At 44.6% G+C, this 16,517-nt stretch overlaps 1 protein-coding gene across 8 annotated transcripts in view; it reads left to right on the top strand.

Annotated features, from left to right (window-relative positions):
• HDAC4 (histone deacetylase 4) overlaps window positions 1-16,517 on the top strand; it is a 428,143-nt gene that overhangs the window by 362,897 nt on the left and 48,729 nt on the right. For all 8 annotated transcript variants that reach the window (XM_050969402.1, XM_050969401.1, XM_050969399.1 and 5 more), the window contains one exon: window positions 4,841-4,887. In XM_050969402.1, coding sequence (XP_050825359.1) covers window positions 4,841-4,887 — 47 coding nt within the window. The remainder of the gene's footprint in view (window positions 1-4,840; window positions 4,888-16,517) is intronic.

Genomic DNA, 16,517 nt, shown 5'->3' with positions numbered 1-16,517 from the left:
GCGATGGACCCGTTTAAGGCCCAGACCTCTAAGGGTAAGCCTGTGATGGGACCTCACTCTAATACAACAGTCTCCAGTCCCTGGACTGCAGGCGTCGATCCCCCTCACCATGGCCTAGGATCCCGGAGCCACAGCTTTGGTCTCTGGTTAGAAGACCCAGGGCCTGGGTTGCCCAAATCACAATGCCATTCCCTGTACCCGCAGTAATGCCACGCCTCCCGTCAGAGATCACCATGGTGCAGAGCCCCATCACCTAGGCAGTCCCCCCAGTGTCAATACCCCTTGGGGTGGGATCATTCCCGGTCACAGCACCAGTCTGCAACTCCCCAGTACTGCTCTTCGGGCTGGCAGCATTCCTCATCCCTTCCTTACCGGTCATCGACAGACTTGGGCATCTATGGCTCCGCCCTGGTTGCCAGAAGGGCACTTGTCTGAGTTGGAGGGAGAGTTCAGCCCCCTCGCCTACGAGAGGCGAATCGCCGACAGCCCGCATGGCCCCAGCAGTGGTGGCAGCAGGGGCAGTGGCCCTCCCAGTGGCACTACTGAAGCCCCTGGAACGTACCAATCATGCCAGTCCCATATTCCCACCATTCCTCTCAGGGCACATTGGACAAACTGCCTCCGGCCCAGCCGCCTCCGGCATCGAAGCACAGTACTGAGTCCGATGCAGGTACGGGGCAGCGGGCCCCGACGCCCAAAGAGCCATCCCCGGACAGGCAAGGGAAAGGCTCCCCCGCGATACAGTCATCTTCTTGGTCTCCGGGCGAGGCGGTGGCGGACCTCTCGCTTGCGAGCAGCCCTCCCTAACGACTTCAAAGAGCACCAGGCACTGCTCAAAAGGGTGCCGATAACCTGAACTTGGAGGTCAAGGAGCTAGCGGAGGAGTCTGATGACCTCTTCAGTGTCATGCCTCCACTCTGGCCCAGATCACATTGCCTGTCCAACCAGGGGTCCTGAAAAGTGCTAAGTCTGTGTGGCAGACCCCCTCTTCCATTCTGCCTACCTCCAAGACAGCTGAAAAGAATATTATGTCCTGGCAAAGGGATTTGAATATCAGTACACCTACCCTCCGGTAGGGTCTCTGGCAGTGTCTGCCATCAACAAAAGGGACAGACAGGGACAGGCCAGTGACACACCCAAAAATAAAGACGTCAAGAGACTGGATTTACTTGGCAGAAAAATTTATTCAACGGACAGCCTACAATTTTGGGTGTCTCACCATCAGACCCTGCTAGGCAGGTACAGCCTCAACTTGTGGGACTCCAGCAGCAAATTCAAGGAGGGCCTTCCACAGAACCGAGCCCAGCAGTTTGCCACCTTGGTGGAAGAAGGTAAAGCAGTGGCCCTCCAAATGGTCTGGAAAGCTACAGACTCGGCTGCCGGAGTGGTCGCCTCTGCAGTGGTCATGAGGCGCAGCTCCTGGTTATAGTCCTCCGGGCTGTCCCAGAAGATGCAGACTACCCTGCACAATCTCCCATTCAAGGGAGCAGGGCTCTTCTTGGAGCTGACCGATGCACGGCTCCACAGCGTTAAAAGACTCTGGTGCCACCCTCCGGTCCTTGGGCCTGCATACTTTGACCCGTAGGGTCTCTCTGAGATTCAGGTATTTACCTCGGAACCGCCCTATATGGTCTTTTACAAGGACAACATCCAACTGCGTCCACACCTGGCCTTTCTGCCCGAGGTGGTCTCCCAGTTTCATATGGGCCAGGACGTTTATCTGCCCATATTTTTTTCCAAAGCCGCATAAGTCAGAGGAGCCCCCATAAAACAAAGAACCCCAAGCTGAAGAGTGCAGCGATATGGGATTTCTACCCATGGAACCATCTTAGGCTTCAATGACTTGGCCAACAGCAAGAAAAATACAACTCTTAAACCTTTCATTAAAGCAAATCAGTAATCTCCCGTTGAGCAAACAGAGAGGGAGTGAATGAAAGATGAGCTTGATAGGGAGTAATGTTTCTGATGGACAGAGAATTGATTGTAAGAATAATATTCATGGATAACATGTTGGAGCCCATGTTGTGCTGCACTGTGTACTCAAGCTATGTACCACATCTCGCTAGGGAGCCATTTTAAATGCCCTGCTAGAACATGCAGCACCCATGAGAGGGCCCCTGGGAACTCCATTGGAAGGGGCTCACCAGGAGTTTAGAGGCTTAGCTGAGCTTACAAGAGAGTTCTCACCTTGCCAGATAGCTTATTTTCCCTACTCACTTAGCCCAGAGTTATGGATGTGCGGCTCATTCCCAAGCCATGTGACTATCCTTGACCGTAACTGCATATGTTATCACCACCTGCCAGTTGGCCTCTCCTAGTGTGCAGCTCCTGCTGTTGTCGTGGTTCTGTCATGCACTGCACATGTAGCTGCCAGCATTTACTATTTTGTGTAGCAATAACCACCTAGACAAAGGAAAAGGGCACATCATCACAGCACAATGTGGTTGCCAGTCATCCTGCAGAGAGAAATTAAATTGAGGACCCGGCAGCCAGGGATGCGCTGGGTTGGGTTATAGGTGGGAGATAACTGCAGGTTTCATAAGCATAACTGGGACATGACTTTGGAATGGGGGTATTTCCAGAAGACCCATGTAAATAGCCACCTTTTTGGAGCAGGAATGGGGAGGGTGAGACTGTCTTTAACAACCCAGCATTGGTTTAGAGTTTACTTTTGCAATGGATCTAGTGCACAGTGAGAACAGCTGTCTTTGATGTGTTTGAAAAAAACAGTTTGAGAAGTTATAAGCAGATGATTTATTCCTGAGAGCAAGCCCATCTCTGCTTATTGTACTTTCTTAATTTAAGACCAAGTTTTTAAAAATATGTCAAAGGACTAAACCCTCAGCAAGTTTGAAGCTTAAAAACAAGCCTGTGTTTGACTTACTGGCATGCAGAGAATCTTTACTTTTGTTAATAGAGATGTGTATTACAACCGTTCGCGCCATTAAAATGGATCAACTGATTTTGTTTGAACTTTCCTCCCGAAATAGATCTGAGAGTTGGGAATTTCAGCCAAAGGGAGCCATTTAGAAAACTTGAGAGAAAACAAGGGTCTTGCATGGAATGACTTTTCATTTATGTTCTTGATGGCTGTGATGTCATTTATTCTAGCAGCATTTATTCAAAGAAACCAGGAAGTCTGCATCTCAAATTTCTCAGCATTATAAGCAGGTTCTTTCAAATGTTGTAGAAATCCAGTACTAATTATTTGTACTTTTAAACTGCTTTATACTTGTATCTTTGAATCTTTCAAACAAATTTTAAAAGACTTTGCAATCTTCTGTTAACATAGAAGAAACCAATTGAACCTATTTAAATCAATCACTGACATTTGAATTGTCTGCCCCAGTAGAATTTGAGTATTTTTATTATGTGAAAATATAATTTATCCAATGGTGTCTGAAGTTCATGGTTAGCTGTGACAAGTTGGTGGCTTTCCTGGCAGGATACGTAAACTTGCTTAGGTGTTTCTACCACCCTTGAAAGTTTTGGGTGAAATATATAGACACCTCTATTGTCTGATAGCTTAATGCTATAGAACCTGCAGAACAGCTTTTAAATATAGGTGAATAAGGCTACTTTAAATCTATGCACTGAAAATATAAAATGTTGTCAGAACAATTGATATTAAATAATAGGTGGATTACCAGTTGAAGATGTGGCCGGAGGTCTCAGGCAGGGCTATGTGAGTACTTCCATATGGATCTCCTCAAACAATGAATCTTGTGGATGTATTAACCTCACTTTCAGCTGAAGGGGAAAACTTATGTAGCTGTGTCTGAGATACATTTCACTCCAGCATGGTTCTCAGTCTCTCAAGTGTGCTTTCCATCACTGTTATTTCATGATCTACAAAGGAGTTTGTTTGCATTTTAAGGAAACTTCCTCCATTTTATTATTTCAATATAGACCAACTAGAATAACAAGAACCCAATCTGGTGAAAACATTTCCTTTTTAAATACATGTTTTCTTCCTGCCATGTGTTTGTATATGCATGTATATATAGATATAACTAAACACACTGTATATAGGATAGTCATGAATTGTAATACAGATGTTCTCTGTTCAGAATTTTTTTCCAAGATTTGTGCATATTACAGCTATCAAGATTACATTCCACCATGATGTACTATTCTGAGGCACAAAGAATATTATGGCTGATGTATGGGCAGAGAAAATAACATTGCCATTCTCATCAGTTCACAATGTTTTCCCAGCATCTTTTTTCTATCTTTCTTGAACCTCTTAAAGTGGTTTCCATCTTTCAGTCTTAAACAACTCATGTTCCCTGCTGGCTAATTATTTATTTTATGGTATTTGTCTTTTTTAATAGCACTGTATGAAAGTGTCTAATACAGTCCAAAAACCTCTAGTACTATATTGACTAATTTTCGTATTATGGAGTCCTGAATAAACAAGTGCAGTCAGCTAATAATTAGGTTTTTCATGCTTTAATTTCCCCCTTTAGTTTAAAGTAGTAGGACCCCATTACACGTTAGTCTCAGGAGACATGTTCAGGAGTTACTATTAGCAGTCACTACTATTGCTATCAGTTTTATTTCTATGAGCAGGACTTCAGCAGGCTCGTTATTTATATTCACTGTGATTGGTTAAAATCTAGGAACTGTACATACAGGTGCGTGTAGTTTATACAATTGTATATTCTGTATTTATGCACATGTTGAAATATTATCTTTTTTTGTGTCCCTTTCAACAGAGAGTAATAAAATCGAAGCATGTTACTGTGTTAGAAAAGGTTTCAGTATTACCATAAAAATCATCCGCCAAACCTGTTAACTCTGCCTTTTTGATAACTTACTGCTCTCATTTTTTCCACAGGTTCTATAACATCAATGTTTGTCAGGCTCCCTTGTGGTGGTGTTGGAGTAAGTATTTTCTTTAAAGAGTAAATAATGCCCTGTTTGTTCTCTGAGTCCCAATGGTAACAAAAAATGTTGCTTTGTTTTCTACCGAGCAGATAATTACTACCAGATGTTATCCATAAACAAGGTCCTTCTGGGGTGTGGGATTGCAGTGACAGCCTCACATGTGTTGCTTCAAAAGCAGTGTGAGAGTTTTAACTATTTTGAACACTGACATCTATTATGCATGCTGTCTCTGGCTGTTTAGCAGAGAAACCTCATTTCCCAAGCAGTGATGTTTAATGGCTTAGATTACTACATTTTTAAATAACTATCAACAATGTGTTGCAAATATAGAGAAAGAAAGATGTACTTTCTGTGTCACTCAGACTGTGTAGGTAGCTTCATGTGTCTTGTTTGTGCTTCAGAGCTGCCTCCATAATGCTACAGGTGGAAAATGTTTTATTAAAACAATGGTAGTTGAAGGATAATATCTGGGATGTTGCTATAAGTAGTAGTTTGTTATATTTGTTTCTGGGCTACGTGACTGTTGTGGAGTAAAATGTCTTGCAAGTTGCACAGCAGAAGAGAATTGTAGTTTTAGCATCTGGCATCCTTCAGTATGGAGTCTAGGACAATCGTGTCTGAATTATGAAAGAGATGACTAAAATTTCCATCCATCATGAACAGCTAAACATCCGTTTTCAGCGGTCAAAACTTCATATGAATAAAGGGATTTTTTCCTGCTCCCACAATGTTAACAGATAGTGAGATGAAACTCTAAAGCCTAGAGTTCTTTCAAGCCAATATTTTTGCCGTAAAGATTTTGCATAGAGTGACAATACAGAAATAATCTGGAAGAAAAGAGAAAAGAAAAGGCATTGTGTTTGAAACCTCACATTGGTAGTTCTTATACATAATTATAGCTCGTGAGGTTGAATCTGGAGGTCTGGATTCTGTTATGGAAATGAAACAAAATTGTTTTCTTCCTGAGTCTTTGCAAAATTACTCCTTTGAAAATTATCCTGTCAAAAAAAAATAATCTGCATTTATTCATACCATCATCACCGCCATCAAGCACTCCTAGAGATATTTTATTTTGTATTGTAAATATACTGCAGTCTCCTAATTCATGGCAAATTTTTGGCTACACTTGAAAAGGTTTGGATTTACTGTGCCCTGCAGCCAGGCATGCCATTCAAAGCAAAAAATTATCATTTGCAAATGGAAAATGAATGGTAACTAGCAGAGACAGCAACTGGGCTGAACACAGAAGGAATTAAGTTCTGAAACAAAAAAAAACCCCATGATGTTAGTACTACTTACACATTATCTACAGAACAGTTTGCAGTATTTGTACTCGTGTAGTTAACATCCTGATGCCAGTTTTCGCAGAGTATCTTTACATATCTGTTTACTATTTCAGACATACTGATAGTACCATAGTATGTAGAGATTGCCCAAGATACATATATTTGCTTCAATAGTTATCTGTCAACATCAAGCTGACATCTAAGATTTTTCCTAAAAATATGCCTTAAACAAATCCCTTTCTGAGATAATCAGCCTATTGTTTGGGTAGTTTTGCCACTTCCTTTCTTAATACATAAAAATATGTTCACCTTTTCTCCGGTTTGAATTCCCTTTAGATCACTGGTTCTCAAACTTTTATTTTGGTGACCCCTTCACACAGAAAACCTTTGAGGGCAATTCTCACCCCCCTTATAAGTTAAAATATTTTAAAATATTTAACGCTATTATAAATGCTGGAGGCGAAGTGGGGTTTTGGGGTGGAGACTGACTGCTTACGACCCCTCACATAATAACCTTGTGACCCCCTGAGGGGTCACGAGCCACAGTTTGAGAACCCCTGATTACATAGAAGTGTGCGATTTGCCCCTCCACCCAGCATTGTCATGTAGGCTTTTTTCATTTTGACTTTTTAAAAAAATAAAATATCTTGGATCCAGTTTATATTGTCTGCCACTACAGATGTTTAATAGAGCCTCACTGTAATAATGCTAAGGCTTCTATGCTTCAGCATTGGCTAGTATGGCTCAGTTAGGCAGCACTCATAAAGCCTCTGTTCAGAAATCATCTGTTGACATGGACAGACGTGAAGAATCTAGTGAAATATCAACCGATGTCATTTCTGCTGTTGGTGAGAAAAGATAATTGGGGAGGTTGTGGTGAGGCAAGTGTGGTATAGGCCTCAGGTTCTCTGTACCCGTGTCAGTCTGGTTTCAGGCTTGAGTCTGAAACTGCTCTGGTTAGTGTCTTTCTGGTGATGGATGAAGATCAGGTGCACAATACCAGACAGTTGTTTGACTGCCCCAAGGCCTCTGTCATTCTTCCTTTCCTGAGGCTATTACGAAGGTTTCTATGGAGGAATGCATTTCACAGCCTTCAGTGTGGTGATGACACCAAGCTCTATCTCTGTCTTTTCTGACTTCACCAGGACAATTGAGTAACTGGCTCAGATCAGGATTTGAATGACAGCTAGTTGTCTGAGATTCAGCCCACGCAAGACTGTGATAATGGTGGCAGAAAATTTGGGAGAAGAAATGGCAGTAGTCTTGATTAAGGAAGTGCGCCCAGTATTTGTAATGTAGGGTCACAATTTGGGTGTTGTTATATTCCTTGTTGCTCCAGAATGCCCAGTAATGGCCAAAAGTACTTGGATAAATCTTCCCTTTTGGTGTGGTTCTGTGCCTTTGTCACCTTGAGGTTAGGCTACTGCGGTGACCGTACATGAGGCTACACAATGAGCCCCCCAGGGAACTTGCCCTATTGCAGAAAAATATGTCCAACTTCTTTTTAGGAGGTGTTTTCCACACACAGAGCACATCACAACATTGGTGGTTTTTACTGGGCAGGGGCTGTTGATTTGTTTCCAAGTGGGGTTTAAGGAAATGCAGTTCTGGAATCTTCTTCCTCCATTGGTCCATTAGTCTGAGGATGAAAGGTTTAATTCTTCAGTGTCCTCATCTCTGATGTCATTCTAAATAAACAGTTGTAAATAATGTTATTACTTGTTAAATAACCTATAGATTAGTAATTTTACTACTTTTAGTACTAGTTTAGAGTAAATTCAGATTACGGGGTTACCCCCCTTTCCTGTACCCCGCTCAGGTACTGGACTGTGCTCAGAACTCTGGACTTCAAACTCGTACACCTGGGAGATCCAGATCCATGGCTGCACCACAGCACATTTTCACTCTTCTAGATCCAGAATCTGCCCCGCTCCATCAGGACCCTCTGTCTCCAGGGAACGCATCTTCTCCGAGAGACTCACCTATAGTACAGAGCCTATGGTACACAGCTGCCCCTTTTCCCCATATACAACGTGCACGTCTCCGCCGGTACTGCCACTAGAGCCTAAATCAGCCTTTTTGTTCTTGAGGGATTCAGAACCACCGGAGGAGCCACCTCTCCCTTACGCACTTATCTTTTTCCCAGGAGACCTGCAAAACCCTGGGAGCAACCACCTCGACACCTAGCCCAGAGCCATTGGTATCCCATGTCATAGGGATCTCCATTATCACCCATCGATCCATCCTACTGGCCATATTAGGGGCCCTGGGGGCAGTACCCCCCTTCAGAGTCTGTCCGCTCCACCAGGGAGTCGCCACCTGCTTCCCCTCTGAGGCAACCATTGAACTTGCCCCCAGACCCAACGTCAGAGAGGAGTACTATGCTCCAGTTGCAGCGATTCCACCAGAACCAGCTATACTACCATCTTCATTGCAGGACGAAGCGGTGATCCCACCAGAGGAAATCCAGGACTCCCAAAACAAGCTTTTGGACATCCTCCACACCTCAGGTGTACAAGAGTAGCCTTGCCTTTCAACAAGGCCATGCTGAAGCCAGCTAAGACAGTGTGGCACCCCTCCACACACACCTCTATGCTTCCACCCCCAAAGGGGTGAAGAGAGGCTATTATGTGCTAGCTAAGGTCTCTGAATTTTTATTCTCGCAGCCAGCTCCCAACTCAGCGGTGGTTCGGGCTGCTTCAGAAAGGTTCAAGCAGCAACATCCTAGATCTACACCTGCAGATAAACAAAAGATGCTTAGATCTACAGGAGAGAAAGGTTTCTCATCCTCCACGGTACAGCTGAGGATAGCCAATTATTGCTATTGGCTAAATATGATTCCCAGAACTATGCTAAATTTGAGAAATTCGCCAACAGCCTCTCACAAAAGAATCATACCCATTTCCAAAACTCTCATTGAGGAAGGTAAATTAATAGCCAGAACTGCCCTCCAATCTGCAGTCAATACAGCCTATACTTCCTTTAGACCCATGGCTACAGCCATTGTTATGTAAAGTGAGTGTCTTGGCTTTATGCCTTAGGGTTACCCAGGGAGGTCCAGAACACTGAGGACCTCCCCTTCAATGAATCTCACCTCTTCAAACAAAAGACGGATGTGTCACTACACACCCTAAAGGCTAGGGTTAGGGCTTTGATTGTGGAGCATCTGCACACTTGCACCTAAGATGAAGTTTCATTGCCCGTCAACAACACTGCTGTACAGGTCTCAACACTTATACTGTCAGAGACCCTACAAACCAGCACGCAAAAAGCAGAAGATTCAAAGATCCCACTTCCTCATGCCTGCATCAGCTTCTATCTCAATCTCAACCACCCACCAGAGGATATTTTTGACACAAGCCCAACAGCCACGAACCACTGAGCCTAGCACCTCACAATCCCACTACTCCATTCAGGGATCAACTATCACTTTTTTTATTTTTTGGGGGGGACACTTGGTGTGCGTTGCTAATGGACAAGCAGGTGCTGAAAGTCATCCGCTTTGCTAGTCAATTGAGTTTGTAATGCAACCTCCTTCAAAAAACCGTCCCACTTCAGGGACCGCTCTAATAATAATATCCTCACTCAAGAGTTGAACTCCTTACTGCAGCGAAGACCAATAGAGTGCATTCCTCCACAATATCAGGGAACAAGTTTTTTACTCGACCTACATCCTAATACACAAGAAGAAGGGTGGGTGAAGACCAGTCATCAACCACCATCACCCCAGCCACTTTATTTGAAACTCAAATTTCTCATGGTCACATTGGCTGCAATAATTCCATTGTTAGAAAAAGGCATGTGGTTCACAGGTCTCGATATGAAAGATGCTTACTTTCATGTCAATATTCATCTGCCCACAGATATTGTCTCAGATTTATGGTGGAATTCGACCATTTCCAATACAGAATATTATCCTTTGGGATAGCTACCACCCCCAGAGTCTTTAAAAAGGTGTTTTCAGGAGTGGCAGTTCATGTCAGACATTATGGCCTCCTTGTTTTTCAATATCTCGATGACTGGCTCCTCGCTGCCAGGTTCCCACCAAGAGGCCTCTGCATTGACCTCTGTAATAGTCTGTCTCCTCTCCTCACAGTGTAAACATCGAAAAGTCCATCCTCACCTCCACGCAGTCTTTGGATTTCATCTGGGCAACCTTCCACGCACAGTTCCCACCAACGGTACTGTCTTTCCTCCTATGGTGGACAGATCCTCTGGTGGGAGTCCATTTGTCCCCTCTTCTCTAGACAAAACCATTGTTACCAAACATCCCTAATAGGCTGGTGAGCTCATATAGACAACCACATGACAAGGGACTTGGACATCTCAAGCGTTCAGAATGCACATCAATGTCATTGAGCAGTAAGACGCCATGCAAGTTTTTTTTCTTCCATTCATCCACTCTTGCTATGTCCAGATAATGTCAGACAGCAGTACCACCATATTCTACATCAACATGCAAGAGGGAGCGAAGTCTGCCTTCCTGTGCACAGAAGCAGTCAATCTCTGGAACTGGTGCCTCACCAATCAGATCACTCTATCTACAGCCTACTTCTGGGGAAGTAGAAGTGCTTGCAGACTCCCATAGCAGACACTTTACGATCGACCACAAGTGGGAACTCCATAACAGAGTGCTACACAACATTTTCTTGCAATGAGGAACCCGACCAGAGATCTATTTGCTTCTCAGACCAACAGCAAGTGCACCTTGTATTGATTGCTCCAGAAGAGCCCTAAATTATCACCCCCAGTGTAATGCTCCCCTTCGCTTCTGGTCAAACCAGCTCAAATATGCTTTCCCTTCTTTTCCACTCATATCATGGTTGTGCTACACAAGATCCAACAAGACAGGGCGACGGTCATCCTGATCAGCCCCTTCTGGCCCATAGAATTCTGGATCCCTAGCCTCCTGTTCATATTGTCTCGTCCACCGATTACCATCCTGACATTTCCCGATCTCCTGATCTAGTGCAATGGCAAGATCAGACACCCTAATCCACAACCTCTCCACCACAGGGCATGGTATTTGGATTTAGAATGAGCATTGTCTTTAGAATAATTATGCTCCTCGGCCATGTGGGATATCCTTTCTAATAGCAGAAAAGACTGTAACAGAGAATGTTACCTAAATGGAAATTCTTCTCCTCCTGGACACACTAAGAGGCATTATACCAGAAGCCACAGACATTTCCCTCATTTTAGACTATATTCTGTCTTTAAAGGCATCTGGTCTCTCCTTCAGCTCTCTGAGAGTCCATCTAGTGGTGATTAGCACATCCCATCCTCCTACTGAGGGCTACTCCATTTTAGGAAGCCCACTAACCAACCGAGTCTGGAAAGGCCTCATATGTACCTTCCGACCTCCTCAAAAGATCATGCCCCAGTGAGACCTGAATCTTGTCCTCGCAGCACTAACAAGGCCCCCCTTTGAGCCTTTAGCTACTTGCTCCATGTCCCTTCTCTCCATGAAAGTCATCTTCCTTGTAACCATCACTTCAGCAAGGTAAGTCAGTGAACTCTGAGCAAGGATGGCAGACCCTGAATTCACTGTGTTCCTCTAAGTTAGTTTCCTTACACCTACACCCCAAATTTATCCCTGAAGCAATTTTGGAGTTTCACCTCAATCCATTCCCTTACCTGTATTCTTCCCAAAACCACACGCATCCGTGGAAGAACATAGACTCCATCCTTCGATGTGCAATGGACCTTGACCCTTTACTTGCAGAGAACAAGACCAATCAGGAAGTCCCAGAGACTATTTATTATGATAGCAGAGTGAGTCCGGGGTCATGTCATCTCCACCCAGAGAATTTCTAACTGGATATCCAGCTGCTTTAAACTCTGTCAGCTCTTGAACTTCCATCCCCATACAGAGCTTCTAGAGCTCAAGTAACAACCATGGCATCTCTTCGGGATGTACCCCTCCTAGACATCTGTAAAGCTGTTTATATGGAGTTCCATCTACACATTTTCAGGCTTGGCTGCTGATGCCTCCTTTGGAATCGCGGTCCTCCACTTAGTCCTACTGTCCTCATCTTCACACCCTCCTCCTACTTAGGTACTGCTTGGCAGTCACCCACAGTGGAATACAATAGGGATCATCATGTGAAGAAGAGCAGGTTACTTACCTGTAACTGGAGGCTCTTTGAGATGTCGTGCCTATCTGTATTCCACTACCCGCTCTCCTTCACTTCATATCTTTCTGATCCGTGGTGAAGAAGGAACTGAAGATGTGGTTGGTCCACCTTGCCCTTTATTGCCTCAGTCAGAAGCACATGGCAAGCATGGACTAACAGACGTTACTTTCAAAATTCTCCAACTCTGGGTGCACAGTGGAATACAGATAGGGACCACTCATATTGAAGAAACCTCCAGTTACAGGTAAGTAGCTCCTATTTTTCTCCAATGATAACGTAACACAATGGAATAGCTTTGATAATTTGTGAGGTACTTGGGAGAGGGCGTTAGCTTGGTTGTGTTTCAATAAATAGTTCTCTATATGATTCTTCAGTTCTAGCTAGTGAATAGATGCTTTGGACCTGGACTTATTTAACATTTGTATTCAATGCTACTTATACCTAAGTGTCTGATTTGATGCAGCCACGTTCCTTTCTGCACACTCATCTTCGATAAACTGCACTGGGGAACAGAGAAGTAGAGTACACTTCTTCTTAAATCCTGTCCCGTCCTATTTCCAATTAATTGATTCCCATTTCTCCCATGTCAACCAAGCGCAAGCTTCCAGCCCCCTGAAAACTTATGACTTTGGTTCACCTTCCCCAACTTCATGACCTACCTTCCGATTGTTGCCCAACATATTGAGCCGTAGCACTAGGGTTTTGGCAGCAGAACATGGTAAGCATGTTTCTGAAAATAAAGCAGAGCGCTGTTGGAACTTATTTATTGTAATGGGGTGAGAATGTTGTTATAACATTCAAAGAGATGTTAGTTCCAGTAAAGATTTTGGTTTTTTTTCTTTTTTCCTCTGTCATTTTAACATAAAATCAGAGACATGACAACTGTCTCTTAGGGTACGTCTACACTACAGGATTATTCTGATTTTACATAAACCAGTTTTATAAAAAATATTGTATAAAGTCAAGTGCACGCGGCCACACTAAGCACATTAATTCGGCAGTGTGCGTCCATGGTCCGAAGCTAGCATTGATTTCCGGAGCGTTGCGCTGTGGGTAGCTATTCTGTAGCTATCCCATAGTTCCTGCAGTCTCTCCCGCCCCTTAGAATTCTGGGTTGAGAGCCCAGTGGCTGATGGGGCAAAAATCATTGTCGTGAGTGGTTCTGGGTAAATGTCGTCAGTCATTCCTTCCTCTGGGAAAGCAATGGCAGACAATCATTTCGCGCCCTTTTTCCCTGGATTGCCCTGGCAAATGCCATATCACGGCAACCATGGAGCCTGTTCAGCTTCTTTTTTTAACAGTCACCGTATATGTACTGGATGCCACGGACAGAGGCGATACTCCAGCGCTACACAGCAGCATTCATTTGCTTTTGCATGATAGCAGAGATGGTTACCAGTCGTTCTGTACCGTCTGCTGCCAGTGTAAATTGTCAATGAGATGACAGTTATTTGTCCTTCTGTACTGTCTGCTGCTGTCATGGGTGCCCTGGCTGAGATCGGCTGGGGGCGCAAAAGCAAAACTGGGAATGACTCCCAGAGTCAATCCTTCCTTTATGGTTTCTAAAAATAGAGTCAGTCCTGCCTAGAATATGGGGCAAGTGTACTAGAGAACCAGTGTATCAGAGAGCACAGCTGCTCTGTGTCAGATCCTGCAGAAATGATAAACTACATGCCATTCATGGGGGGTGCCCCTGCAACAACCCCACCCGTTGCTTCCCTCCTTCCCCAAACTTCCTGGGCTATCGTGGCAGTGTCCCCCCCCATTTGTGAAATGAAGTTATAAAGAATGCAGGAATAAGAAACAGTGACCTGTTAGTGAGATAAAATGAGGGGGAGGCAGCCTCCCGGTGCTGTGACAGTCCAGGCAGGACATTAAGCGGTGCGGGGGAGAGGAGCCCAGCATCCCGCTGCTATGATAGTCCAGGCAGTACAGAATCTTTTCTTTACACAGGAAAGGGAGGGGGCTGATGGAGCTCAGCCCCCAGTTGCTATAATGAGGACGATTACCAGCCGTTCTGTCCCATCTACTGGGAATGACTGGGAATCATTCCTATTTTTATCCAGGCGCCCCCAGCCGACCTCACGTGAGGCAAGCCAGGAGCACTTATGGGCTGATGGTGACGACAGATATCAGTCATATTGCACCGTCTGCCACCAGGAAGGGGAGAGGAGCGGATACTGCTCTTCACTGCTGCAGCATCGCATCTACCAGCAGCATTCAGTAGACATAGGGTGACATTGAAAGAAGTCAAGAAACGATTTCTTTCCCTTTTCTTTCACGTGGGGGAGGGGGAATAAATTGATGAGCTATTCCCTGAACCACGCCGGACAATGTGTTTGAACTACAGGCATTGGGAGCTCAGTCAAGAATGCAAATAATTTTCGGAGACTGCTGGGGACTGTGGGATAGCTGGAGTCCTCAGTACTTCCTCCCTCCCTTCCTCCATGAGCGTCCATTTGAGTCTCTGGCTTCCTGTTACGCTTGTCACACAGCACTGTGTAGCCTGTAGATTTTGTTTTTCAAACGCTTTGGCATTTCGTCTTCTGTAATGGAGCTTTGATAGAACAGATATGTTTCCCCATACAGCGATCAGATTCAGTATCTCCCGTATGGTCCATGCTGGAGCTCTTTTTGGATTTGGGACTGCATCGCCACCCATGCTGATCAGAGCTCCACGCTGGGCAAACAGGAAATGTAATTCAAAAGTTCACGGGGCTTTTCCAGTTTACCTGGCCACTGCTTTCGAGTTGAGATTGCTGTCCAGAGCGGTCACAGTGGTGCACTGTGGGATACTGCCCGGAGGCCAATACCGTTGATTTGCAGCCACACTAACCCTAATCTGATATGGTAATACCGATTTTAGCGCTACTCCTCTCGTTGGGGAGGAGTACAGAAACTGATTTAAAGAGCCCTTTATATCGATATAAAGGGCCTCGTTGTGTGGACGGGTACAGCGTTAAATCTGTTTAACGCTACTAAAATCGGTTTAAACGCTTAGTGTAGACCAAGCCTTACTGTCAGATCATTCCCTTTTTCTTCACCAGAAGCCTGCTCTTTGCTTATCCTGTTGGGCTTGTGGTTAATGCTCACATTCTTGTGTCCCAGCCATGTGCTAAGGATCACAGGCCCGCCAGGTGGGAGCAGTGGCTTCACAGTTGCTATAGTGAACAAACCAGATTTACATCAATAGTATTTCTTCATTTTATTGTTACAACATTTGTATAATGTTCATATTTCAATCAGCATTTTATTAATGGAAGTGACAAAAGGGAAAAACGGGAAGGAAGATGGAGAGCAAAAAGTACAATTACAATTTGTCTTCTTAACATTTTGGATCACTTCCAGAAAAGCAAGAACCCAGAATTCCAAAGCCAGCCAACTAGTGTAAAGTCGTCTTCCAATCCATCGAAACCCTCATCAACTTTTCTTATTTATTCAATTGTGTTGTAAGAAAAAGCTGTCACAACGTCATAATTGACAAAAACAAACCTCTTCCCATCTGAGAACAGTCTGATCTTAGTAGGAAAAAAGCACAGAAGCAGTTATAGGAACAGATATGAGTAGTGATTTAAACAGTAATAATTTATTCCTGCTGATCTGAGTTGCTGTAGCAACGTCCATGGGTGTGGTATGGAGCACTTTTACTTAGAGAGGACCTGTTACCTTTACATCTCCATACTCCACATTCGTAAGTCTTTTCTTAATACCTTACTTAAGTGTAAGTAACCATCAGAATGTTACTTAGTACAGAGTTAGACTTTGATTTTAGATAAGAGAATTTAAAAAGTCCACTCACTGCTAGGGCGCCACCTCCTGATTGCTCTGGGGTTTAGCTCTTCGCAGGTCTGACTCCCCTTTCTATCAGTTCCTCTCCCCATGGGGTCTCTCTTCCTTTGTGGCTCAGTTCTCCAGCCAGGTCACTGTGTGTGTCCCCTTATGGGGTATCAAAGTCTTTCCGTACCAACGTCTCAGGCAGTTTTCTCATGCACTGCCAGGATGGTTCCACTTCACCAGTGACTGGTAGGGGAAGCCTGGACAGCCCACTACACCAGGTTCTAGTCCAGGAACCCTGTCTCTAGCAGTGGTGCCATGCTCGCTCCCAGACCATGTTGCTCTTCCCCTGGACTTCTTCCTACTTCTCAGCTCTACCTTCTGGCTTCCACCGCACCCCCACCCCCCCTCCCGAGGGTTTACCAGCCCA

The sequence above is a fragment of the Gopherus flavomarginatus genome, chromosome 10 (genome assembly GCF_025201925.1).
Source record: "Gopherus flavomarginatus isolate rGopFla2 chromosome 10, rGopFla2.mat.asm, whole genome shotgun sequence".
In the NCBI taxonomy this organism is placed as follows: Eukaryota; Metazoa; Chordata; order Testudines; family Testudinidae; genus Gopherus; species Gopherus flavomarginatus.
Note: the sequence above shows the minus strand (reverse complement) of the source record. Positions and strands in the feature narration are given on the sequence as shown.